We start from the raw sequence: 26,733 nt of genomic DNA, 5'->3' as shown, positions 1-26,733 counted from the left end.
TCTTGACTAAGCCACAAATAGCAGAGTTCACACCATGCTAAGCCATAAACCTTGGGTTAAAAACCTCAATTGCTGGGTTCACCCATATTGTTAAATCCAAACCAAATAAACAACATAAAGGCTTATTTTAGTGTATGAACCGAGCTTATACAAGAAAACAGCAAGGTGAAAATGATGAATGAAATGAATTGTTTGAACTTTGAAAAAAGGTGAAGAGGAAGAGAAGGAGATAAAGGCTGCATGTGTGAACAGGCAACTTCCAGGTGTTCATACCAAGGACCTTCCAAGTGCCAAGACCATTCAAATGCTGAGCTTGCTAAATAGTAGCACAGAAAGCTAGATATGGCTTCCAAACAGTAGCACCAATTAAAGTTATCATAGTCTTATTGTTCCAGGCGTTTGTCAACAATCCCTGCAGGACTTGGCTAAAATACTTAACAATGACAGAAAAACATCTTGTGTGCCATCCCTTAATATTGAACAAAGGAGTACAATTTCCTTTGTAAACTGAGGTTAAATGGTGTGCTGAAAACTGTGTTATCCAAACCACAGCTGCTTTTATTCCCTGTAAAATCAGTGTAAAGTGGTAAGGGAAAAGGTGTTCCAGGAGTAGTAAGACTATGCAATGTGAATACTGAATACCATTAACCTGAGTAGAAGATGACTGCTTTTTAGCTTTGTCTCAACTTGCTAGAGAGATTTGGATAGCCCCATAAGGAAAATGAAAGCTGGACTTTTTTTTTTTTAATATAATCCAAAAGGGCTTTTCTAAAAAAAGGATAAAATCACTACTTCCTTCTGGAACATTTTTTAATTTTGATAGAAACTTGAAGTGTAATTCAAAGAAAATAAGGGAGCCAACTTGATCTCCCAATCACAGTTTGGTTGCATTTCCATTCACAAGTAACGCGTCATATTCCATAGGCTTAATTAATACTTTTTACTTTTTGTGGGAAAAGAACGCACACACACACCCTGTACAGTATAATTCTTCAATCCAACAAAACTTTCCTTGATATGAAGCCTGCAATTGAAAAGCTGGTTGAAATTTTTCCTCCAGTACTTCATGTATCCAGTCACAGAAAATGCAGATGTACTGAGGAAAAGGTCTTGGTCAGGCTGATTCCAATCTCAAAAATAAGGAAAAAAGAAGGCATATTAAAGTAAGTCATTTGATTTGCAACTTTATAGTTATTTCAAAGTTGTGCAGCAGCTCCAAAATTTTACAGTTGCTTCCCAATTGGGATCCTTTACAGGTTTTGTAACCTTTAACAGGTTCTGTTTTTTAAAAAGTCTTTTGATTGCTTAATAGCTGTAGAGAGAAAGAGGTGTGTCTTCCATCATGTCATCCTGTGACAAAGAGAAAAACTTCTATTAATTTTGTGCTGGCCCAGGCATTAGTGAAAGAAACCTTAAGTTATGTAGTATATATACTCTTAGTGACTTCTGAGCCATCCCTTAATGAACCTGAGCCTTTGCCATCTCAAAGAATCACCCTTTGGAACAGATAGACCAGGTGACTAATATTATGGTACTGTGGCAGTGAGGCTATGTTCCAGACCAGATTCTGATCCTTCCTGATGAGAAAGTACCTCTAGATAGCTCAATAAACTTGAAATGGGAAACTAATTTAGACAGCTGCCATGGTGCCAACTTCTAGATCAGCCTTTCTCAACCTTTTGACTCTGGAGAAACCCCTGAAATATTTTTCAGTCCTCAGGGAACCCCTGCACATTCAGGTTCGAATATAGGCCAGAAGTTACAAAATTATTGTATCTGTTTTATGTGTAGGCCTGTATATATGCATTAACAGTGTTCTTAAACACTTAATGCATATATACTAAAAATAATGAAACTTAACCCTTTAATGTGAAATTGCCCAAATTTGAAATAATTTTTTAAATAAATCATGATCTTCCAGGGAACCTCTAGTGACCTCTCATGGAACCCTAGGGTTCCACAGAACCCTGGTTGAGAAACCCTGTTCTAGACTATTCAAAATAAGGCTACTCTATTGATCTGGAAGAGCTCGGACCTAGCTGCAGCCATTGCAATCTCTTTTCCTTTGTATGTCCATGGATATAACAACACTCACTGAATATGTTTGCTGCTCTCACTGTATAATCCTTCACTAGTTATATCTGAATGCTGCTTAGTTAGGATTGGTTATCAACATTATCCTTTCTACATACATGTTTGGATTGTGACCTTTGGCTGCTGTGATTAAGAAAGTTCCCTTCAAAATTCTAGAGCTCCCCAGCAAGAGGAAAAATAACAGAATGGGTAAAGGCCCAACTAATTATGGTTAAATATAGATGCTCACCATAGGCAAGTCCTGGAGACGTCTAAACTGTAGTCTACTGCTGCGTTGTCGATATCTCAAGAAACCCAGGAGAGTCAGAATCCCTACTGTCACAACAAAAATGGCAATGACAGCAATCACCAGGGGATCCTTTCCTATTGGACTGGCTACTGGTATACTGTGCAGATCTGAAAGCAAGAAATTAGGTAGTAAAATGTAGTTGATCACTCAAAGCTACAAAGGTGCATTCACACAGCCACCTATTTTAACAATCAAACTTGAGTATATTCAGCTGCTTAATACCAAATCAAGCATTGTGTTTAGTATTACAGTATTTATTCAAACTTGCAGTGCCTCCCCTGAAAGATCTTTTCCCCAAAACTATTTTCAGACACAAGTAATTTCCAGCCTAATTTGGAAATGCCAGGGACTAAGTACGTGACCTCTGCCTTCTGCTTGCAGAGCATATGCTTTGTCACTGTGCTATAGCTCTTCCCTAGTTTTATCCCAAAATTGTGTTTAACAACTAACCAGTTCTCGCCAACCCACTCTAAATCTGCTGTTCCCTAGAAGAAACAAGATTGCTAAATGTGTACCTTGGTTGTTTCCCACATCAAATACAGATGTGTTCTGTTCATGGTTAGCTGGTTGCTCTGTCCCTGCTGATAGAATTTTGTGGGGTAAGAGAGTAGAGGAGGCAACTTCAGATGTTATTGATCTAGAAGTATTGGATGTATCTATTGTGATCACTTGTTCACCAACAGCAGTCCTTGGAGCTGATGTGGAGTCAACAGTGTTCTCTTCTGTGAAAGCCTTATGGTCCGTGATTGGGATGGTATTTTTTGCAGGCCCCATGGTAGTGAATGTAGTAGATTTTGGCTGGGGAGCAGCTGATGTTCCTGCAGAGAAACATGTAACTGTCAATTAAAAGGCGGGGGGCGGAATCCTGACTCTTCTTGATTCAGGAATAAACAGAGTCCCTTTGGCCAGACCTTTTCTTAATATTACTACAGTTCTAACATAAATCTTGGTAGTCAACAAGTCTAATAAAAACAAATAAATAAAAAGCACATGAATAAAGCAGGTCCACAGTTAGACTCCAGCCTTGAAGCAGGTAATGTGGAGATGACTGGGGCACTGTCTTGCTCAGTTATCTGGAAGGAGTTTGATCCTGTTGGACCTGAGGAAGCAGACAGGGTCCTCATGACTGTGAGCTCAGCCACCTGTATTTTAGATCCATTTTCATCCTGACTGGCTAAGACTACCCAGGATGTAACATGTGTTTGGTGCTGGCAGTAGTGAATTCTTCCTTGAGTGAGGGGTTTGTTCCACTTCCTCCTAAAGAGTCAACTGTTCTGGACAATTTTTGTTGCTGAGAAAGAAGAGAAGGCCACACAGCAGCTTCAGAGGCTCCTGGATGAAGCAGATTATCTGGAGCCCTTTCAGTATGGATTCAGGCCTAGGTATGAGATCAAAACGGTATTAGTCACACTTTTGGATGATCTCTGGCAGGAGCAGGATGGGGATAGTGTGTTCATCCTTGCTCTTCTTGACCTGTCAATGGCTTTCAATACCATTGACCATGGTATCCTTCTGAATCACCTCTGGGGGTTGGGTGTACATGCCACCGCATTGTGCTGGTTCTCTCTCTGGCCCTGGTTCCAGTTGGTGTTGATCAGGGTGGAGAGGTCCCGCCCTTGGCCTCTGCTTTGCAGGGTGGCACAGGATTCAGTAAATCTACATGAAGCCGCTGGGTGAGGTTATCCAATGGCACTGCTTTATATCTCCACCCCAGGCCAACTAAGTGATGCTGTAGAGGTCCTGTCTCAATACCTGGAGGCTGTGGGGGCTTGTATGGGGAACAACAGGCTTCAGCTCAACCGAAGCAAGACTGAGTGGGCCCCCCTGAGTGGGCCCCCTCATTCTAGGGACTTTCCATCTCTTGTTTTGGATGGGGTTGCATTGCCCCAAACAGGACCTGTGCACAATCTGGGAGTCCTTCCAAAACTCATGACTCCTGTTCAAAGAACAGGTAGCAGCCATGGCCAGGAGAGCCCTTGCACAACTATATGTTGTGTACCAGTTGTGCCCATTCCTGGACCAGGAGGCCCAGCTCACAGCTACTCATGCTCTCATATGGATTAACGCAATGCGCTTTACATGGGGCTGCCCTTAAAGTGTATTTGGAAACTTCAACCTGTTTAAAGATGGCTGCATGGGCAGTTATGTGTGCTCCACTATCTGCGCACATTATAACTCTGCTCCGTGAGCTGCATTGGCTGCCAGTTTGCTCCCAGGTTAAATGCAAGGTGCTGGTAATGACCTATAAAGCCCTACATGGCACGGGACTGGGTTACCTGAGGGACCACCTCTCCCCAATTACATCTATCTGTCCCATCAGATTCAGCAGGAGGGGCATGTTGTGAGTCCCATCAGCCAGGGAGTATCATCTGGTGGGATCCAGAAAGAGCCTTTTCTGCCATGGCACCCACCCTGTGGAACATCATCCCCATGATCATATTGGCCCTGACCCTGCCAGCTTTATGCAAGGCCTTGAAGGCATGGTTTTCCCAATGGGCATAGGAACCCTGGAGTGTAATGGTGCAGTAGCTGTACTGTTTTAATGAATGGGATTACCTCAGCTGTGAGTTTTATGTATTTTCTGATGGTTTTTAATATGCTTTTATATTGTATTTTTTCCTTGCTTTTAAATTGTTGTATTCTTCTTTTTCGTTGTTTTGATATTGGTTTTAATTGTTTGTGAGCCACCCATACATATTTATTCATTTATTCATTCATTCATTCATTCATTCTTCAAACTTCTATTACCGCCCATCTCCCCCAAGAAAGGGGGACTCTGGGCGGTTTACAATAAAATATACATATGAGATTAGTGGCTATATAAATTTGGAAAATAAATAAATAGTATATCTTCAGTAAATACACGAATAGCATTGTCACAGACATATTAATGGGTGTTTGCCAATCGTTGCCATTGTTTGTACTTTGATATGATAGAGCTGTCTTCTCTATAGAGTAGAGCTTAGCTTGTAAAATCTGAGGTTTATGACTTGAGAAATTGGAAAACTTATATTGAAAAGTTCTAAACATTCTTTAGGAATCAGGTATCAGTTTTACTGACTCTTGCTCTGAAACAAAATATCCTGTATAGGCCAAGTAGGTTCATAGGCAAATCCAGCAGCTGGATGCATAGATGTCCCGCTTGGAACACTTCAGCATCAACACATGGTTCCTTGCCCAACCCATCAGAGGTGGGTACCATGAAGAGCAATATGGGTTTTACATTATCAGTCTGATTCATGCCCTTTTCCTCTTCCATTGTCACCAATGGATGTCCTCAGAGCATTCTGAAATGATAGGACAGCAAAAGCAACAACAAAAAGCTCTCAAAGATCAATCACCAGTTCTGCTATTTTGGACAAATGATGTCCTTAATGTAATGTCTGCTGATAACAGGCAATCCTGCAACATGATTTGCTGTGGTATTCTAAATTTTTTATGGTATTTGAACATGACTTCTAGTTTTTCTGAATTCTACATGTTAGAGAATGGCTGTATTATAGTGGAACAGATAACTTCGTTACACATTGATTTAAAAATGGTGAGATATAATCCTACCATTTCCTATGTAGAAGCTGCTGTTGTGGTTTTATCCTCAAATTGTCCTTCTGATCTAATATTTACTGTATATCCTGTAGAAAAAGATTTTGGCTTTTTTATACCAAAGCAGGTTTTGTATGTTCACTCCCATTCATGGATTGGAGGTAGTAACAGCCACAGCAAACATTCTCTTTTGTTGAAATATGCATGCTATTAGTATCTTAATCTCAAGGGCAATTAATGTAAACAGAAAGGTTCCTATATAGCAGTTCTCTTTTTAGATGGAACAATATCAACAACAAAGAAGTCTAATGGTTAAGGCACCAGGCTAGAAACCAGGAGACGGTGAGTTCTAGTCCCGCCTTAGGCATGAAAGCTGGCTGGGTGACCTTGGGCCAGTCACTCTCTCTCAGCCCAACTCACCTCACAGGGTTGTTGTTGTGGGGAAAATAGGAGGAGGAAGGAGTATTAGGTATGCTTCCTGCCTTGAGTTATTTATAAGAATAATAAAGGAGGGATTATAACAATCTAAAAAAGATACTTCTTGAAAATGTCAGGTTCTCCAACTCTCTTTTACCAGCTTTGTCTTGAGCCTCACAAAAAAGTTACATTTTATAAGTGTTTTGAAAGACTGCAGAAGTTTAGAAAAGCAATCTGGCAAGAAAGGTCAGCTAAAAATTTAAGTTTAAAGCTTAGTAAGCAGAATATATAATTAATTATTCAACACTGAACTACAGCAGTATTAAAGTTCCTTCTGGTAGTTGGGCAGCCATATAACTTTGATTGATAAACAAACAGAACAGTGCAAAAGCTGAGGTTCCCAATTTTAAAACCATTTTTGAGGATGTACTACTTCATGACTCGCCATTTCTATGCTGTATGCAGTAACATTTTTTTTAGAATGCTGAACCATAGAAATATTTAACTAATTCTGCAGACTTAGGTTTTTAACTCAGATGGTGTTCTCTTTGTTTTTTGTTTTTTCCATTTTTAGCAAGTATAGAATTAAGTGCTTAATGTTTTTAGGTGTCCGTGAAACAGAATTAGTTGAGGCATCTTGGCCATATTTATTTAAACCATCTGCCATGAGAAATTATGGATAACTGTGCAGTCTTACCTTGTGTCTCCTTTGACTGAGAAATTTCTGTAGCCAGGATCTCAGAGCTGGAAGTAAGCCAGGATGTGGTATTGTCGTATTTTCTATCATCCAGACCAAATGTATTAGTTTCCAATAAGTTTGTAGTTGGGGTAAGAAACAAAGAAGGATCAGTGTTACTACTAGAGGCATTATTTGCCGTCTGTGTTTGTACCCTTGCTGTGGTGTTCAAATAGCCAAGTGTAGTAGTGGTCAGATAATCCGGTTGACCAATGCTGCTGACATTTACTTGTGGGGTACTTGGGATAATGTCATCCATTCTGGTGGTTGTTGCCTGGAAACTTCCAGCCTCAGTGTGAGGAAGCATGAACTGAGAAACCGTGCTGGATGAAGCTGATGACCCATTCTGTCCATCTCCTAGCACAGGAAAAGCAAACAGGAAAACAAAATTTGGCAGCATCCCTACAACACATGTCCTTCCCTAGGTCAGCTGGGAAATAAGTAGGAAAGGGAAGGAGCAGATCCATATAAAAAACCATTTCTGTAAAAGGGACACTGGGTTGGGGAGTGAGTTCTTTCCTAACTAAACTCTTTTCAGAAGATAGTACAGCTAACCTGTTTTCTACCAAATGGAAATTTATTTCCTCCCTCTAATATAGAAAGTTTAATAAATGGAAGTATTAGGGTAAGATTTTGTACTTCAGTAAAGAAGTTCAAACTATGCATGATCATTGACTGTCATTTCTATGCACAGAATCCAGGAGATATCATCAGAATTACCACGTCATGAATCCAAAGGAATGTTATTTCCCCTGAGTTATGCTTGCAGTTTTGCAGATTTAACTACGTTCTGGGCTGTTCTAGTTCCCTTAGCAAAATTCAAAATAAAAGAGGCAGTACATGAGTATGCTAGTAAAAAGTTGAAATTCAAATAAGTGCTGAAAGCTCCAAAGCAGTGGTGTAGGATTTAATGATCTAAAACAGTTTTATCTATTATAGTCAACCTGGTACAATCCAGATGCCTTGGAATGCCTCAGCAGATGACGGGGGTGACAGAATTCAGCATACTTTGGGGTGGGGAGAATCCTAAAGAGATGAAATAGTAACTGTCCAGTCATGCTCAGAAGGGATGGTGGGTGAGGTTGGTGGAAAGAAAGAAACATGGAGCATCTTGAAAGAAGTCTGACTGGTTCATGTATGGTTGCAACATTGTTCTATTTAATACTAAGTATCATACAGAAAAAAATCCAGATATGATGCCAGCCATCCCCCCATATCAACCCACTGATCAATAAGCACCCATATAAGAAGCAAGCAAGCAAAAAAAGAGCACAAGTGGGTGGTGGCACAGTATAGGCCTGTAGAACAAAAAAATAAGGTGTGAATCAGAGGTAGAACAGGGAATTCACAAAAGGGACCTGATACAATGAACTGGAATCAAGCCTGAAGATAAGAGAGCTAAACATGTATAGTGCTATAACATTTATTCCTTTTAGTGAGATGCTTTGTTCTGCATGATAGAGCAAAGCAAACAGCAGCTTGCTAGGCCTCATAGCCACAGTTCCCATTTCATTTCCACCAAAGGTGTACTCCATACAAAGTGTTGATACAGTAGCTGCTTTCTTCACGTTGCCCATGAATTTTATCCTAATACAGAGGTCATTATCATCATTATCACTACAACATAACGTATGTGTCCCAAGTGGAATAGAGATGGTACAACAAAATAAAAGCTAATTCAAAGTGAAAAGTGAAGAATAGACAAATTGAGCCATCTCTCCCCCTTTTGTTCTTTCTAACCCAACAGAATATTGGAAATAAATGATATAAAGGAGCTCAGAACTCTGTCTCTCAGCAGGATAACTCTGAAAACAAAATGGCAAATTTGGCACTGTGGAAGGAGGTGTCAAAATAAGTTGAGAGTTCGAAAATGGGCCAGATCTAGCTTAGGGCTGCAGAAAAAAGCACTCTAGAAAAACGTTCCCCAGTGCACCTTATGGAACGGGGGTGGTTGGACAATGGGTCAGGATGCTTCTGACTCTTCCATTCTTAACTTCTCTTCCTTCTGATCATACGACCAAGAACACAGGATATGCAGCTTGTTCTGTGCATTCCAGTGCACACATACACAGATGCAACATATGGTAAAGCAGATACACACACAGGGATAGAGAAGCTTCCTATGGCATGCTAGTAAAGAGGTTGGAAAGAATTCAAGTCATGCTTTACGTGCTTTCCCCTCTAACTTTTAAAAACTTCCTACAGGGCCCTCTCTGACCATATTTGCTGAAAAATCATCAGTCCAAGTTCACAACTTTTCAAGGCAGAAAACTCAGAAATACTATAAGCCCATAATTTTTAAAAAATACCATGATGAAAATCCCCAACTCAAAAGCAACCAAGAGAGGAAAAGGGAATTCCTGTCCATATACACAACACAATGTAATCCAGGTGATGTCATTACCCCAACCAAAGTGGCCCTCAATCAACCCACCCACCTACTGGACCATCGAAACATCCAGCCCCCCCCCCATTCACTCAGTGAATTGAACACCTGATTGCACTTGCCACCTATGAGCAGATTGCCTATAGACACAGACTTCGTATGGACAAGTATAATGAAATATGGGACTAGTTTATACAAAATACAGAAGATTAAAAACAGTATGATAGTTATGTAAGTGTATGAGAAATAAATATACTTGCATAATATTTGCATTAGATAAGTGTATATATAGAATTGAAACTTTATTGTTATAACAGTATATTATAGTTTCTTTTTTCTTTTTCCTGTTGCTTTTTTCACTTTTTTTAAAGCACTTGTTATGTGTTTTTTTCTTTGACAATGTATGTATTTCTATCATGATTATCTTTGTGTTCTGTTCCTTTTTTTCTTTTTCTGTCATTATTTTAAAAGCAACAAAAATAATTTTAAAAAACATACAGCCTGAGAGAAGGAAACAACAACTTTTGGGCATTATCATGTGGACCAGATTTTTTTCCTAGAGCCAAGGAATACCAGGGTCACAATTTTTAATGCCTTATTTTCCCCAAAGACAGAAAGATAGTTCTACGGTGACTAAGAGGATAGTGAGAATAGAGAATAGTGGCATGTGGCTACTAAGGGTTGATGGTTGTAGTTACTGAGAGACTTCCATAATGTACTCTCACCATAGGATCATCTCTAAGTGGTTAGCAAAGGATACTCAACTTTACAACTTTATTACTTTCCAGTGAGGTTGATATCTCTAAAGTTTCAACATGAACATTTTCAATACTTTCAATTTAGTTATACTGGTTTTATTCTTAGTTATATCCAGTACATTTTTAATAATTCTGCCTAGCTCTTCTTTTTCATTGTTAATTACCCAGAGACCTGTCCTTATTAAGTAGCATATAAAACCAGTTAAAAAAGGAAAAATAAATTCTGCCCATATATCATTTTAGAATGATGATGATGATTGTGCCATCAAGTCATTTTCAACTCCTAGTGACTACATAGATTTTCTCTATGACAATCTATTCCTAACCTGTTCTTTCAGGTCTTCCAACTGCGCACTCATCGCCACTGTAACTGAGTCCATCCACCTTGCTGCTTGTTATCCTCTTCTTTCTCCTTTCACCTTTCCCAGAATTAGATCCTCTTCCAGAGAGCTAGATCTTCACATAATGTGTCCAAAGTAGGATAATTTGAGCCTGGTCATTTGTGCTTTGAGTGAGAAATCTGGGTTATCTGTTCAATAATCCTTTGGTTTATTTTCTTGGCTGTCCATGGTTTTCTCAGGAGTCGTCTCCAACATTGAAGTTCAAAGGCATCAATCTCTTCCTATCCTGCTTCTTCAAAGTCCAACTTTTGCTTCCATAGAGTGCCACAGGGATACCATGGCTTGCACAATTCTGATCTTTGTAGGTATAGACACATCACAGCATTTGAAAAGATATTCAAATGCCCTACCGACTGCTAGTCTGCATTGTATTTCTTGACTGCTTGTTCCTTTACTGTTGATGGTTGATCCTAAAAGGCAGAAGCTATCCACCACTTCAATATCTTCATCGCCAATTCTAAGGCTTATTGATAGGTCTATCTATTGTCATTAGTTTGTTCTTCTTTATATTTAATTTTAGGGTTTTTGACCATGCTTTTTGACTTTTAGTACTAGGGCTTGCAGATCCTTTGCATTTTCAGCTATCAGGGTAGTGTCATCAGCATAGTGCAGGTTATTGATGTATCTTCCTCCAGTTTTAAAACCATGCTCATCTTCCTCCAATCCAGCTTCCCTTAATATATATTCAGTGTATAGGTTGAATAAATAAGGAGAGCATATACAGCTTTGTCGCACTCCTTTGCCAACCTGGAGCCAGTCTGTTTCACCACATTCTGTCCAGACTGTGGCTTCTTGACCTGTATATAAGTTTCTCATGAGGACAATGAGAAGTCCGGGGCGGGGCTTCTTATTTTTCTGAGCACTTTCCACAGCTTGATGTGATCAACACAATCAAAGGCCTTTCTATAATCAATGAAGCACATACTAAGTTCTTTTTAGTATTCTTTGGCTTTTTCAATTATCCAGTGTGCATCAGCAATAATGTCTTGTATTCGGCCTTTTCTAAAGCCAGCTTGAACATCTGACATCTCTTTTTCCATGTAGGACTCTAATCTGCATTGGATGATCCTAAGCATTATTTTGCTAGCATGTGAAATTAAGGATATTGTATGATAGTTTGGACACTCTGTTAAGTCTCCTTTTTTGGTATTGGAATGTAGATAGACCTCTTCCAATTGGTTCGTCACTGTGTCGTTCTCCAGATTTGCTGGAATAGTTTGGTTAGAACCTTGACTGATTCTTCTTCTGCTGCTTGCCATCTTTCAGTGGGTATTCTATCAGTTCCTGTAGCCTTCCGACCTGGTAATGACCAGAGTGCTGATCTAACTTCATCTTCTATTAGAGGTTCTTGTAAATCGGGAAAAATCTTCTAAGGTATCTTGGATGTTGACATCTCTACTATACAGTGTTTCAGTATACACTTTCCATCTTCCTTTGATCTCCTCTGAATCATTTTAGGAACCCAGGCATAAACCTCTGGTTCACTTAGCAAAGTATCACTGAATTAGAACAGATTTCCCCAACATGGTGCCCTACAAACTAAAGCTATAGTCTAACCCATCTTTGGGGCATTAGGTTAGGAAAGATTGAATTTGTCCCTGAAAAAACATATTTTTAATTATATGGCAAGTAATCTAGTTGGCTCATTCTAACTAATAAGATGTATCTAACCTATCCATGTTGAGGGGTTTCAGTTATAGAAAACTATCTGAACAGATTTCATTTTACTGTCATGAAGGATCTTGCATAGGAGTGAGGGGTGGGCATCACTTTCAGACTTTTTGACCATCTGATCCAGATTTCATAAGACAGACTAGCAGTGCTTTCAGAGACATAGACTAGAGTTTGATTTGAGGTTGCGGGGAGTGGGGGGGGAGGAAGGGATTACATGTATCTTATGTTGATAAAGTGGTAGATAGCACCAGGTCAGTTTTGGTTGGGCTTCGAAACTAAGCAGGACTGGACTTAGTACTTATATGAGAAAGCACTAGGAAATGCCAGAATGTTTTGATTAGGCAGCCAGAAAGCAAAACACACACAAAACCCGTGTGTACCTGTTTCATTCCAGATTAGAATGTGCAGGATTTTAGATTAAGAATTCACTCATACTTCCTCTGTGGCTTGAAAATAGTATTTTGTATTGCTGTTTGCCCACCTTAACTTTTCTAGATTGACAAACTTGGGAATCTGAACATCATGGTGATCATGAACATAAAAACTGGGACACAGCAATCTTATATAATATGCTTCAGAGCATAGTCTTTACAAAAAAGTCCTCTCTTCCTGCAAAGTGTAACTAATAATTACAAGATAAAGTAAACCTGGCAGTAGTAATAAACCACTCACAGCAGCAGCACCTTAGGGACCACACACAGTAAACTTGTTTCTTACCATTCCTACATTTACATCTTCAAAAAGTTCTCATTCCAGTGCTCAATATTTCCTTTCCCATTTACTATTCTGGAGTTTGAAATGCTTCTAGTGAGGATATCTAGAGTCAAAAGGTGGGTGGAACTTAACTAATAGTAAAAAAACTACCTCCATGTCAAATCCCAAACTGCTGTAGGTAATATTTATTTAAGAGTTTTTGTACTTCTAATATTAATTTCATCACAGAAAAAACATCCTAGTGCCCATTTAGTATTAATTTATTATCTGAATAAACACTTTTCCCCAAACTTCCTGCAGTATACTTTGGTACTATTCTTAAGCCAGTTCAAGTGATCTTCTGGCCCAATTTGTAAGTCTTTAAATCATCACAAGATGTTGTTTTCTACAGTAAACTAGCACAACTGTTCTCTGGAGCACTGTAAGTTTAAATTCTAATATGCAAATTTAATCTACTAATTGTTATCCTTACTTAAAAGTAATGTTCTGCAGAATTGTGACTTGAATCCCAGGATGATATGAAAGCATTATATTTATTTCAATGTTTTTAGTCCACTTGTTATACAGACCTGCATTAAATATATTTAATACTTACTATGTCTGTTTCAAATTCTTCATATTCTATCCTAGAATCATTTGACCAATCACTAACTGGGTTCATATATCCTGATAAGTGATAATATGTTTTGTTTTGTTTTGTTTTGGCTTAACATAATGGGTGGCTCAAGTCATTATGGGGTCCAAAATTCAGGAGTCTGGTAGCATTTGCAGGTCTGAAAAGGTGTTACCAGACTCCTGATTTTTGGCTATCATGGACTAACATGGTTAATCTCCTACATAATCATTACGATGTGTAAGTGATGGCTTCTGACTTAGCATAGTATGTGAATCCAATCAAATGCAGTGTGTGGTTCATTCTAATCTACTTTACAAGTTTGAGATAAGAAAGAAAGAAGAATTACATATAGTAGTTTGAGGCCTTTGGAAGACAAGTAGGATATAAGTAAGTGCAACACATAGAATAAAATATCAAATGTTTTATAAACTAAATTGATAAAAAATTAAAATAAAATGTTTATAATGTAGTAGATTAATGTCATCATAGCTACAGTATATGGCAGGTGATAGGTCCGAGACAGAAATTGAATATTAAGATTTGACCAATATACTTGTGCCAATATACACTAACATTTCCCTCCCAATGTTAACATGTAGCTCACTTACATGGCACATGATCTACTTCTCAATCTTTTCTTCTGTTGTGATTTCTCCCCAATATTCCATTTTCCAGCAAACAGTGACTACATTTTCCTTGAACCTGAATTGCATTCTCCAGTCTATTGACATTATAACTCTTATTGGTATGAATGGTTTTAAAGCAGTAGAACTACACTGTCCACATTTTCTCTGTCTTTCCTCTCTGACCTCAGAGAGAAAGAAAAGAATTTGCAGGCAGGAAATCTTGATTGTTGTTCAATCTGAAAGGCTATTTTACTGTATAATGTACAACAGTGCTGTTGTGAATAACTACATGATGTTTATTTTTAAACCTGCATCCATATATAGCTGTGGTATTGTAACCAGACTTTTAAAAAATAAAAAGCAATGTAAAGCTGTACCAGAGCCTCTTGCTTCTCTCATAACTGCAGTGTTATGCTACAATTTGCGGCACGTGCCTATGCTATAAACACACATAATCTTTCAAATTCTGTGCACTCTTCCTACAATTACAACATTATGCATTGTATGGCTATGAATTGGTACAATGAATACTACACTGTATTCATCAACACGTACATCAACCTAAATCAACAACTGTATTTTTAAGAAAATCTGGCAGGTAGTGCCTCAGAATAAATACGGGCTCTAGAGGTTGTTTGCTCAATAATAAAGTGACTCTCATATAGTACTTGCATGACACTCTTCTTCAAAAGAGCTCAAAACTGCATAACTATCTTCCCCAACCTGGCATTCTCCAGATGTGTTAGGTCTGCAATTCCTATGTTGACTGGGAATTTTGGGAACTGCAGTCCCATTGAAGTTGAGGTTGAGAAAGGCTGTTGTACATGGTGAGTCCATTCTGACCAGATTAAATTAATATTTTAATGTATACGTTACATTTGTACAGAACATCTAACTCAAAGAATAATGTGTCTAACAACTTTAAGGGGAAAAAAGGCATGTTTGCTTGCCAAAATCTTTCCGGACACTGAATACTCTCTTTCATCCCAGTGCTTATATTAATATAAAAATTCAAAGTGCATACATCCAACACATTTATTGTAAGCCAAGGGTAGAAGATTTGAAGCCCAAGAACTAGTACATTACCTGAACACAAAATATCTAAAAACTGTTAACAGCAACTAAAAGAAATTTATCAGGGTTTGCCTAAAAGCTTTATAAAGAGAATAAGCCATTTCAATAGGACCGTCAGTTAAGGAGGATTCCCTTTCATCATCAGTAGTACACAGATTGCATTCCACAAACCTGTTTCTATGTATAGTATGTTCTCTGCACAAGGCCTCTTGGACTGAACAGGTCCCATTTAATTTTCAAATGTGGCAAACCCACATTGGTTATGTGTTACACACTTTTCCCAGTATATTTATGACTTGAACAACAGAGCAGTGCCTGGAACAATGTGTGACAATCTAGGCTTGATGTCCCCTTCAAATCACAGCTCCATTGCAAGTGTGTATGAATGGAGGACAAGCAAACATCTCACCACTTCTTCAGACAATACCACAGGAATTAAGGAGAGACAGCTAACATTTAGAAACAAACAAACAAACATACTCTGGAGCTAATACTTTTGAAAGCCATCACATCATGTGTGCTTCAGCAGCCAGCTGAGAAAAAGATGTTTTAAATAAGAAAAATACATGTTTAATCAGTGGGCAGGTAGGTTCGCTTTCCTGGCACAGGGGCTTCAAGCAATTCCATAATTATTTTCCTTAGTGGATTTAGAGGTATTTAAAATAAGCATATAAACCATAGTATGGCTGAATACCCTTTCAAAGAGTATCTAGTTAACTGGATCTCCATATGAGCCTTAAAAAGAAATCACTGCTTATCTGGACCATTTCTTGTTTTTACCTCAAAGGAAGCATTATATAAACAGTAGTGAGTTCAGCAAGTTTTTAATAAGCATAGACTTTCTTCTAGCATAATTAGCACAGGAGGAAAAGTTGAAATAATCTGATAATTGATTAATCCATAACAGTGACTACAATTTAGTAAACTGTGGGAGAAGACATAGTGGAAAAAAGGAGGAAGACTGCAGTATACAATGTTTCATACATACTGAACTATTTACTGTTCCAACCTCATTTTACTTTACACGTCTATATTATTTGCAGTACATACAATCTGAAAAAAACCCCGACTTTTTAAATAAAAAGATGATCCTAAATTTAGACCTAATCCCAAAGATTAGATAGAAAAACCTAATCTTCCATCTTTCTCATATTCTCAGGTAATTTAAGATAGTCCTTCCATTTAAAAAAAGTAATCATTTGAAGAAATCTTGAGAGAAAATATGACATTGAACTAAACCTTATTTTGGCATCAGCATAACTTTTGATGCCCAGCACAATTTTGGACAACAATTAATATTTTTAGGAAGATATGAGAGACCTGTCTGAAGAATCCTTATCTGGGACAGTGGATGACAGAACAAAATGTTCCATCTTCTCCTTCCCAAATGAGAACTGGAACTGAGCAAAGTCAAATGAATTTGAAAGCATATACAGTATATACAATGTGAAGATAATCACACTGGACTTTCTTGCATAACGTTATAAAGATTACTGCAATTAAAAACTGAAAGTGCTATAAACATTAACTTGCTAACCGACACTGGAGAATTTCCATAGAACCTTTATACTGAGAGGAAACCCAAAGCACCTCCCCTTGGCTCAGACAGAGTCAGTATTTTCACTTTAAACTGTAAACACAATTGTTCTCCCTCACTGCACCCGACAACCAGCAAAAGGAACTTTAACATCTGAACATTTATTTACATTTTAAAAACTACAATGGGGATTAAATAGAAAGACGTATCACTTGAAATTTAACTAAAAGCATCAGGTTTTGCATGAGTGTGTTTGCAAGGGAAATTACATTCATATATTTAGGGTGCTACTGCCTTTTCACTTTTCCCCTAATCCAAATAAAAATCAAAATGCTGATTTCAAGCTGATTCAAGCTGATTAATTATCCTTTCCTACAATCTTAAATTTGTTCAAAAGAAAATCCCACTATGTTTAATGTAATTTGCTTTTTGGGAGAGTAAACCTAGGGGCATTTGCCTGAGAGTTAGCCTTAGTGATCTTAGTAAAACTTCTATGTAAACAGCATCAGATAGGAAATCATGTTTTATATCAGGAATGTAAAAAGCATGGCTCAGAGATCCCATGCGGCCCACCATGATGACTAGTACACCTTTATCCTCCCTGATGTCGCCAACCAACTCCACTCTACACCATCTAATACTACAACTTCTAATGATTTTAAAACTGATTTAGATCTTGTCATCCCTCAAATAAAGAATTTGGCAAGATAGCAGAAGTGTAGTCATATGTAAATATTTTTAACCTTTATCAACAAACATCTGTGATGGATATACAATTGCAAAAGAAAACAAAGTAGTCTTTCCATTAATGTTTTTATCTATATTAGCTAACAAACAGTCAGCTTCATAACTATGTTATTAACCCTTCTTCACCTCACTATAAGGGGTGGATATAACAAAGCAAATACTGTGCTATACAAATCTAAAATCTCAGCTTATAAATTATGTAAATCAACCAAAGTAATAAAAGTCACACAAAATATCTATACTCTATTGACAAGAATGAAATAAAATTAAGTTAAGCAACTCTATAAATGCACTCATCTATTTGAGAATATAATTTCATGTAAAATGTTTGTATCCTGCTTCTTTATTAGAAAAAGCACTTAAAATGGCTAATTTCCAGCTATTTTTGAGGCCTTATTAGAGAGGGGCATGTCAGAGTCTATGTCATGAGTAAGGATGGCGAGTAGGGGGCTCCCATCCAGGCTGTAAAGCACATGTGTAGCACTGAGGAATTAGGTAGCCATTCCAAGAGACACAGATCGGGCCTGCCTTAACCTTTGGGGTTTATATGTCTGGATTTTTCCCACGCTTCTTCAATTTGTTAGGATTTTCCTGTTATGTAGCAGCAATAAAACACTAGAGACCTGTTCCTTGTCTCAGCGTGGTTCCTGGCTGTTAGGACAGTCTGCTCTTTATGAAATGAGACCTTGAAAGCTTGCATAAAGTTCTAAGCCTTATCAAACATTCTGGAGTTAAATTAGAGACTGAAGTGGCATACAAGTCTGAGTAAATAAATCAATAAAACTAAACTTACAAGACTTTTTTTAACATCCTCTCTATATCTACCTGGGTAGACATGCTGATTTAATTGACACTGTCAAAGTATGCATGAAGTGCAGCACTGTGCTTTTCAGGGCAACCAGTTTGGCTCTAAGAAGATTATTTTGAAGCATTCTAAAAATCTCTAGCTTCTGTAGATTTCTCTCATTTTGTAGACTCAGATATTAAATAAATGTTATATTAGGCTGCTAACTGGTTAATACAGGATATGTAAATACCACTATCAAAATGCTATGGTCTTCTGAATGGCCTGAAAGTATGAGAAAAAACTGCTTTATAACGAACAGAGCCTTGAGCCACAAAACTATGAGGAGATAAGATAGGGAACACAATTCATCTGTCTTCACCCATGCAGTCCTTTTGCTTTTCAAGTCAGTGATAGGCAGCTTGGGGTTAAACAATTTCTGCTGCAGTGGTTGTTACTCTGAACCCCAAGAGAAAGAATCCATGGAACAGAAATGCTTCATGCCTGAATTCACTCAACATGCTTAACTTGTTTACTGGGTTCTCCTTATACATTGAATTATAAGCCAATCAAACCAGTTTGCATAACATGCTAAAACACATACATATGCACAAAACCAAGGTTAAGGATGGTGTGTGAGTACAGCTGCTAGGTCTGTGACTGGCATGTGAGTACAGCTGCCGGATGGTATGTGAGTACAGTTGCTAGATCTATAACTGACCCAGTTAGGTGCATTGTGCAAACACCCCTATCTGAGCAGAAGAAGGCTAGTAACATCTCACCCTCCCCCCACCCGTCTTATTAAGAGGCTCTGAACCCCCAAACCTCAAATTATCTGCAACCAGTAAACACACTGAAGAAAACCTTATGATTCTGCAGCAAACACACTGAAAAAAGAAAAGACTCCCAAGGTAGCAGAAATAAAGAGATCTAGCAGACAAGGAAAGGCAACGAGTTTCTGCTTACTGTTTCTCAACCTTGACAAATTCAAGCTGTGTGGACTTCAACTCCCAGAATTCCCCAGTCAGCCATGCTTGAGAAACATTGTGCTAAGTACTGTAGCTAAACCCTAAGCTGAGTGAAAAAGAAAGCCAGGTTTTGAACCCGGGTTCCGACCCAACCCGTTCTGAATGCCAGCAGCCTATTTGTAAAATATACAAAGATAAGGCAAGAGCATCTCTGAGCGTATTTCAGAGTGCGTTTTCCAAACTACTGTTCTGATCAAGCCTTATTTGAGTTCCCAAATGCCATGGTGGTGGACGTGGCAGCTTCTGCTCTGACGCCACTCATTCGGTAAGACAACATGCCCAACGGGGCCCGCGTCAGACCTTGGAGCTTCAACCCTGGGGAGATGAACTGGGCGCCCACCACGCGGCGAGCTAAGGAAAGCCCCAACGCTCTAGCTGGCCAACGAGCCCCTCCTGGAAGTTTAGGCTGGAAACGAAAGGCGTAAGGCAGGCAGAGCAATGCCTTCTTAGGTGGCAGAAAATCGGGCGCACCCAACCCCCAACGAGGACAGCAGACTCGCCATGAAAGCCAGGGGGAGGGTTGCCAGGGACTTTTGCTTTTGCAATGGCTTCTAGAGGCTCCGGCGCGCCCTGTCTGGAGGAAGGCTCCTCTGAGGTTTGGGATACTGCTTGCACCCGAGGTCCGACCTGTTCTGGAGGGATGGAGCGAGTGGTCCACGTACCTGGCAGAGACAGGAGGCTTCCAGCGAGGACGCAACACACGGCCGTGAGGTTGTATAGGGAGCGACGAATTCCCACCATGGTGGGCCGGCCCTGGTGGCGATCGGTCAGGGAAAGAGGGCGAAAAGAGAACCGGCGTCCCCGGCAGCGCCTGTGAAGAACTGGTCCTGGAGAGTGAGTCAGTGCCACGTGGTTCATTCACAAACACATGGGACTAGTCGGGGCGTGTCGCGGCCTCTTTTCGCTTCTCCAACTCCTACAAAACTGCCAGTGTTCGCCAGTTGTCCCGCATCATTCGCAGGTCTCTCGCGCCCCCTGGAAAAAAATCTACCCCACTGAAGGGGCCGCCCGCCGTCACAGCTGAAACTCAAAGGCTGATGCTTTCTCCGCAATTGGCCCGAGTTTTTCTAGAAGATAAACAAGAGCAGCCAATAAGAAGCGTTTCCCGCGTCGGTAGCGCAAAACTCTGCCCCACTGACACAACCTTAGAAGTGACCGGCGCTGCGAGAGCAGCTCCGCCCCTTCACCGTCGGCGCCGGGGGACCAAAGCAGACCTTCCTCTCCGCGATAGGTGACGCGACGGGCTTTGAGGATTCCCTCTCGCTTGAGAGGGATGCGCGCGTTTGTTCAACGTTTATCCGTGCTGGCCGAACAATCTGGTTGCCCTGAATCGAGAGGTAATACATGAAGGAGAATCAGGAAATACTGCCCGCACATCTGAAAAAGTTTCAGAATGTATGTTACTTTTTAAAGCTGCCACGCCTAGAACAAATACAATGCTTCATTATAAGTAGCATCTGAGAAGTGTGCCCAACTAGGTGGCAGCACCTAGCCCATCTTAGAGGATGTTGGAAAGGTAAGCTGCATGTATCTGATTAGTACTTGAAAGGCAGATCACCACCAGGGTATCCCAGGGTAGTTTGATATTTTGTGAATTTAAAAAAAAAATCCTGGAAGAAAGCAATGGCAAAACATTTCCAAGAAAGTTACACTGACTGTCTATAAAGTTACCAGGCAGGAAAGCTCAAAGGAGTCCAGGCTTTGGGCATTTTTCAGGCACTTAAATGCACAGCAAATATACTTTGGCAGCTACATTGTTAATGTGTGAAGGCAGGCAGTTGGGTAAACCCTGGTTAAATAAATCAGAAGTAAGCATGTTGTGTGATTGCATCTAATGAATTCACACATTAATAATGTAGTTGGCATGTCTGTTTTTGTGAATCCATCAACAATAGACCAGAATTAATTATTTAGTGTGTCTTCATGTAGTCTATGATGGTTTATTCAATAAACTATAGTTAAAGTTTCATAACTTTAGAGCTGTGTTTTTCAAGCTTGGCAAGGCAACTTTAAGATGTGTGGTCTTCAACTCCCAGAATTCCCCAGCCAGCATGGAATTCTGAGAGTTGGTCCACACATCTTAAAGTTGCTAAGGTTGAGAAACACGCTTTAGAGGGAAGCAACAATGTTAATGCCTCACAATAGCCCCAGTATATTTTTATTCTTTATCTACATTCAGGAAGTCCCAATGGCATCCTGAAAACCACACTTCAGGAAGCTTTATTAATTCCTGGGTATCCTGCTTTCCCTTCATCAACCAGTTATGCTGCTCTGACTCTAAATATGCCTTCAAACGGATCATCAGTTCTTTGTTTATATCGCACCATACACAATATGCTACTAAACTGGGATGGAAGGGAAGACATTAGTTTTCTAATATAATTTATCCCTTTATCATTCTGATTTGCATTACCATACATTTAGTTTGTGGAAGATTTTCTTCTCTGGATAAGCCAGTGTTTTGACATTCCATACATGGTGCAAAGTAGATTGTGAATTTCTAATTTTCAAACAGTTACTAATGATAGAAAAAAATGTGGCATTCTATTTTTAAAGCCTTCTATGAAATGTACTTTGTAAAACAGTGTACTTCTGAGTGAAACATACCACAATTGTGTATATTTTTACAGAAATTCTGCTAAATGCAATGGAAGAATGATAAAAAAAATGCACTGCAGAAGAGGCCCACTGTGTGGTAGTGTGCTACTTGATAACAGCTATAATAAATAATAAAGATCCTAGACTACAATATGTATCATTTTAATGGATAAATTTGGTGGCTGAGAGAGGAGGCCTAGTTTTCTAAAACAGTGTTATGTGCACATACTGTGGTGTGCCCATAACTACCTGTGCTGCTCCATTCTGGACCAGTTGCAGTTTCTGAGTGGTCTACAAGGGCAGTTTCATGTACAGCTCATTGCAGTAATCGTACAGGAGGTAACCAAGGTGTGAGTGACTATGAGCAGAGCCTCCCATCATGGAATGGGCTAAGTTGGCGCACAATATGGATTTGTGTAAGAACTCTCTTAGCCATGGCTGCCACCTACTCTTTAAGGAGCCAAGAAACCCCAAATTAGACACCACTTCTGTTTGGGGAAATCCAACCCAATCCACTGGGACAGGCCTTAAAATTATAGCCATTCAGGCTTGGGTGGGGAGAAAGAGGCTTAGGCTCAACCTTAGCAAGGTCCCCAGCTGGCAATCTATGAACTGTAACAGCAGGAAAATAGTTGTGTTTTGCTGCTCTTATCACCACAAGGTAATCCTTATCCCTCCTACCCATGTTTAATTGGATTTGGTCTTCATCTTTCTCCAGTGGCACTCTAGGCACCTCTTCGGTCCTGCCAGTTTATCTCCCAGAGTTCCTTTGAAAACTAGGGGCTTCCCCAGAACCAGAGAGGTGGCACCAGGGAGGTGGCACAGGTGCAATGTGAGTGAAGGCTATTGTCACCCTTCATGCCAAGTATCAGCTAAAGCCTCAGCTGAACTTTGCATTAGAGCTGAAACCCAACAAGGTCCAGCTGAAAGACATTCATGCAGTAAAAGACTGAAAAGTGGTTCCACTGCCAGTGTTCTCCTGCTAACACCACTGCTTTGAAAGGCTGAGATTTTTCAGACCTAGCATGGATTGTGAATCCTTATTTCAGTCATGCTGCACATTTCATTCCTTCCCACCAGCTTTGTGTTTGCCCCCTGCTTGTTTCCACTTAAAATGCTGTTTTGCTTTTTTTCAAATTTCTAAAGAACTGCTACACAAAATGTTAGGGATTTTAATTTCACATGTTTGTAATCCTTGAAACTGTTCACTAATTTGAACACAAGATGTCACTCTTATTTTAACTTTTAATGAACCACAGACTGATATATGTACCTATAATGTTAATCTATAGCTCAATTTCCTGGATAAAAGTTACCAGCCCCCCCCCCCCCACAACATGCTGACATGGAGAAATTTTACAATTTAATTAGAATATATTAGTTTCCCCAAACATCATAAAAAGATTGGGAACCACTGCTCAATACTATTTCTGCCACGTATTTTCCTATACAACAAAGTTTTTGAAGAATGCTTTTGGTTTTTAAGAGTGCCTTAGAGAATTCAGCAGAGCTGTGGATTCCAGGTGACTATGAATAAGCTATGATTTTAGAGCTTCTAGTTCCATTTATTTTCTCTCATCTGTCAAGTATTATTCCAAATAATACCTGTCAGGTATTATTCCAAGAGAAAAATACCATTCTAAAAGTGCATTTGTGCCAAGCATCCACTTGGAAAATTATACTAGAAGACCTAGATAATTGAAAGTAATGTCCATATTTCCAAAATCTTTGACAGTTTGTGCCAAATGCTCATCTGCTGGCTTTTTTCCCTCTTCCATTTTATTTTGTCTAGACAATATTTCTTTCCACATATCAGTTTATCAAATAATTCTGTTTCACTGATTTTGCAGTTACAAAGCAGAAACAGCTCTACCTTAGCAGGTTTAGACCTGATTAGTATTTGGGTAGGAGACCTCCAGGGAATACTAGGGCTGTACTGTAGATGAAAAATACACCCCAGAAGGCAATGGTAAACCACTTTTGTACTATAGCCAGGAAAACCTGATGGGTGTGTGTGTTTCAGTAAGTCACCAGGAGGAGATTGTTCTACCTGTTTACGGTCTATCAAGGCCCATATGAATGTCTGCAGCTCATTGAACAGTACCCTCATCTTTCTTTTTTTATTTAAGCAACTTGGACATATTTCTGGATCTGGCTTTCTCTTTAAGAAAAGCCTTGACCTGCAGCTCCATGAAGCACATGAATCTCTTTTGACCATCTTTTCTTTCAGGTCTCCCTGTTTCATGACGTCTATCACACGGGTATTTTGTTTTCTATACAGTAACCAGTATTGTACTGTTGAACAGCGAACTGATTGTGCAGAATCCAGAGCCAGATTTCACCAAGAGTCATTAGAATATGAGAATAAGATTTGAAAGCTGAAAGGGTTTGTTTGCACTGAGAAGCTGCTAATATTCTAAGTCAACAAAAGCACACAGTTTCTTCCAGTATGTAGTTCTAATGGCATAAATATGGAAGTACTGTACATGTAAACTTTGGTCAGATGGCTCAGTGTCAAGAGGTATTTTCTTAGCAGCAATTGTACTGTATTATGGAAAATATGGGCTGCCTACCCTCTCCATTTAAAGGGTTTTCAAGGATTGCTTCTTTCAGTCTGCAGAAAATGTTGGTTTCTTTCCCCCCAGCTTTTAGTTTACTATCAGAATTAGTAAACTAAATTTCTCATAAAATAGGGAAGCTTTGCACTCCACCCTTAAGGCTGGAGAAACCGACTTAAAAATCAAGTTTTATTCTAAATTACTTTGAATAAATAAATAAATTGAGAAGCAGTATAAAAATGATGCAAATGAAAGCAATTCAAGAAACAAAGCATTAAACTGAGAGGGCAATTATTGGGAGAGAAATGGCTCCCGCAGAGGCTGGGACAGCCAGAGGAATGAACATGCCCACACTTGTCATCATGCCAAAAACATACCTATAGCTTCACCTAGAACAGGTCCCCTGACCTCACCTTCAGACAGAGAAGTCCACTGGGTAGTAAAGGGAGGGATACAAATGGTGAAACAAGCATTATGACATTGCTGCATAAGCTCCATACCTTTTATACACGTGCTGTGATGTACGTATTTATAGAAGGGGTTGAGCTTGCCTTGTGATGGTATGACACAGTTATTTTGACAAAGCATCAGATCCTGTGCTGACCATATAATTCAGTGTTCAAGTCCACCACTATTACAAGAAATCATTTTTCATGAGAGACCGTGCAATCCTATGCGTACTTACTCAGAAGAAAGTCCCATGAATGAAATGAGTTGTGCTCCTCAATAAGCCTAAATGCAAAAGTCACTCACAGTTTAAAGACATTGAGGAAGGTAAAGCATATTGTACCCTATTAACAGCATTTCTCCAGTAACGAAGTGTTCAGTAAAAAGGAAGCTGTCCTGTCGTTAATGTTGCTTTATTGCTGTCCACGGGACGCAGAGGACTTTCATGAACTATTATCATTTCCAAAAATGATTAGTAGTTGTTGGTCGTGTGTGTGTGTAACACTGTAGCCTGTTACAAAATCTGTAGCCTGTAGCTCCGTGCAGCAAATTTAGGAAGTACTGCCCTGTGCAGCAAGCAATTAACTCTGGCTCAGTTGACAGCTGCATTTCTCCCCTCCTTGTGCAAACAATTTGGAATTGGCTCTCATCCTTCGCTTTCACTGGCAAACTTACTCCCATTGGCTTGACATTCTACAGTATTTCTCATCCACCTTCAATCGATATCCAATATCCCCAGCTCTTTCTTCGTCCCGCCCTTTCGTTGCGCTCGCTCGGCATTGTTGTGCTGAAGTCAATCTGATCTGCCACTCAAGCTCCTTTCCTCTCTAACCAAACAGGAGACACAGACCGCGGCTGTGTGTCAATCTTCAATACGATTAGCCACATTCGCTGCCCATCCAACAGGAAGCTCTTTCGATTGGTGGAAACCCCCAGAGCAGGCAGGTTCCGCCCTTCTTCGCCCTGGTGGCCTCCAGCCAGCTCTGGAGATTTACTTTGGGCGGTGGGGTCCGCGGATCTCGGCTGGGTGCGCGCCCGCTCTTTCTTTTCTCTGTGCTGCGGAGAAGGTTGGGGGAAGGGCCCGAGGCCGCTGCGGCCCAGGCTTGCGTAGCTTTTTCTTCTGCAAAGTGACCAGGTTGCTCCCTTCCGTGTCCCATTACCCTGCCTGGGTATCCACCGCGGAGAATTAGACCGTTTCCCCCGGTGTACCGCGCTTCCAGAGTCCTGAGAAGCCTGTGAATATGAGCTGTCCCTTTTCGTGCGGGACGCGCCGCCCCTCTTCCTCCTCTTCGGGGCAGGTAAAGGCAACAGACCGGTGTGGCAAATTAGAGTGCCGACTGTCGAGGCGGAGGGGGAAAAATGGTCTTTCCCAAGGTGTTCAGGGAAAGGAGGGAAGGGAAGCAGGGCAGGGTGGAGTTCTGAGCCGAGCAGGAGTGTGTGTGCGTGCCTCCCTCCATGTTGCATGCCGAGGTTACAGAACGTGAAGATCTGGGTGACTTCCTGGTGCACCAAGAATAAGACACACACCCATCTGATAAGTTTCTAAAGATGTATGTGTGTCATGGTGCTCTGAAGGAAATGTGTATGGAGGTAGTACGTTATAGTTTAGCAGAACTTAGTGTAACTTAATTGTCTTCGGAACCTATGTTGTGCCCTAAAAAGGTGATACCAGGCAACTGCTGGGTCAAAGATGGAGAAGTATCTGA

General features: G+C 39.9%; 2 protein-coding genes across 5 annotated transcripts in view; one reads left to right on the top strand and one right to left on the bottom strand.

Annotated features, from left to right (window-relative positions):
* Positions 1 to 772: 772 nt before the first annotated feature.
* On the bottom strand, positions 773 to 20,552 carry LOC134493356 (uncharacterized). Of its 3 annotated transcripts, none has more exons than XM_063297827.1 (6): positions 20,127 to 20,552; positions 7,041 to 7,368; positions 3,295 to 3,345; positions 2,899 to 3,201; positions 2,324 to 2,490; positions 773 to 1,350 (listed from the first exon to the last, which is right to left on the bottom strand). In XM_063297827.1, the coding sequence occupies exons 1-6, from the start codon at positions 20,280 to 20,282 to the stop codon at positions 1,306 to 1,308; spliced, it is 1,050 nt and encodes a 349-aa protein (XP_063153897.1). In that variant the 5' UTR covers positions 20,283 to 20,552; the 3' UTR covers positions 773 to 1,305. The 3 variants fall into 3 exon arrangements, with proteins under 3 accessions (XP_063153897.1, XP_063153895.1, XP_063153896.1); XM_063297825.1 differs by having other exon boundaries at positions 7,041 to 7,436; positions 20,087 to 20,550; XM_063297826.1 differs by lacking the exon at positions 3,295 to 3,345 and having other exon boundaries at positions 7,041 to 7,436; positions 20,087 to 20,546.
* A 24-nt stretch (positions 20,553 to 20,576) lies between these two features.
* The window catches only part of TESK2 (testis associated actin remodelling kinase 2), a 58,731-nt gene continuing 52,574 nt past the window's right edge, over positions 20,577 to 26,733 (top strand). The window contains exon 1 of one of the 2 annotated variants that reach the window (XM_063297824.1): positions 20,577 to 20,761. The gene's annotated coding sequence lies outside the window, so the exon portion shown is untranslated. Of the gene's footprint in view, positions 20,762 to 25,996; positions 26,326 to 26,733 lie in introns of those variants that run through there. The other variant, XM_063297823.1, reaches the window with a different exon arrangement.

This window comes from Candoia aspera, chromosome 3 (assembly GCF_035149785.1).
Source record: "Candoia aspera isolate rCanAsp1 chromosome 3, rCanAsp1.hap2, whole genome shotgun sequence".
Lineage (NCBI taxonomy): Eukaryota > Metazoa > Chordata > Lepidosauria > Squamata > Boidae > Candoia > Candoia aspera.
Note: the sequence above shows the minus strand (reverse complement) of the source record. Positions and strands in the feature narration are given on the sequence as shown.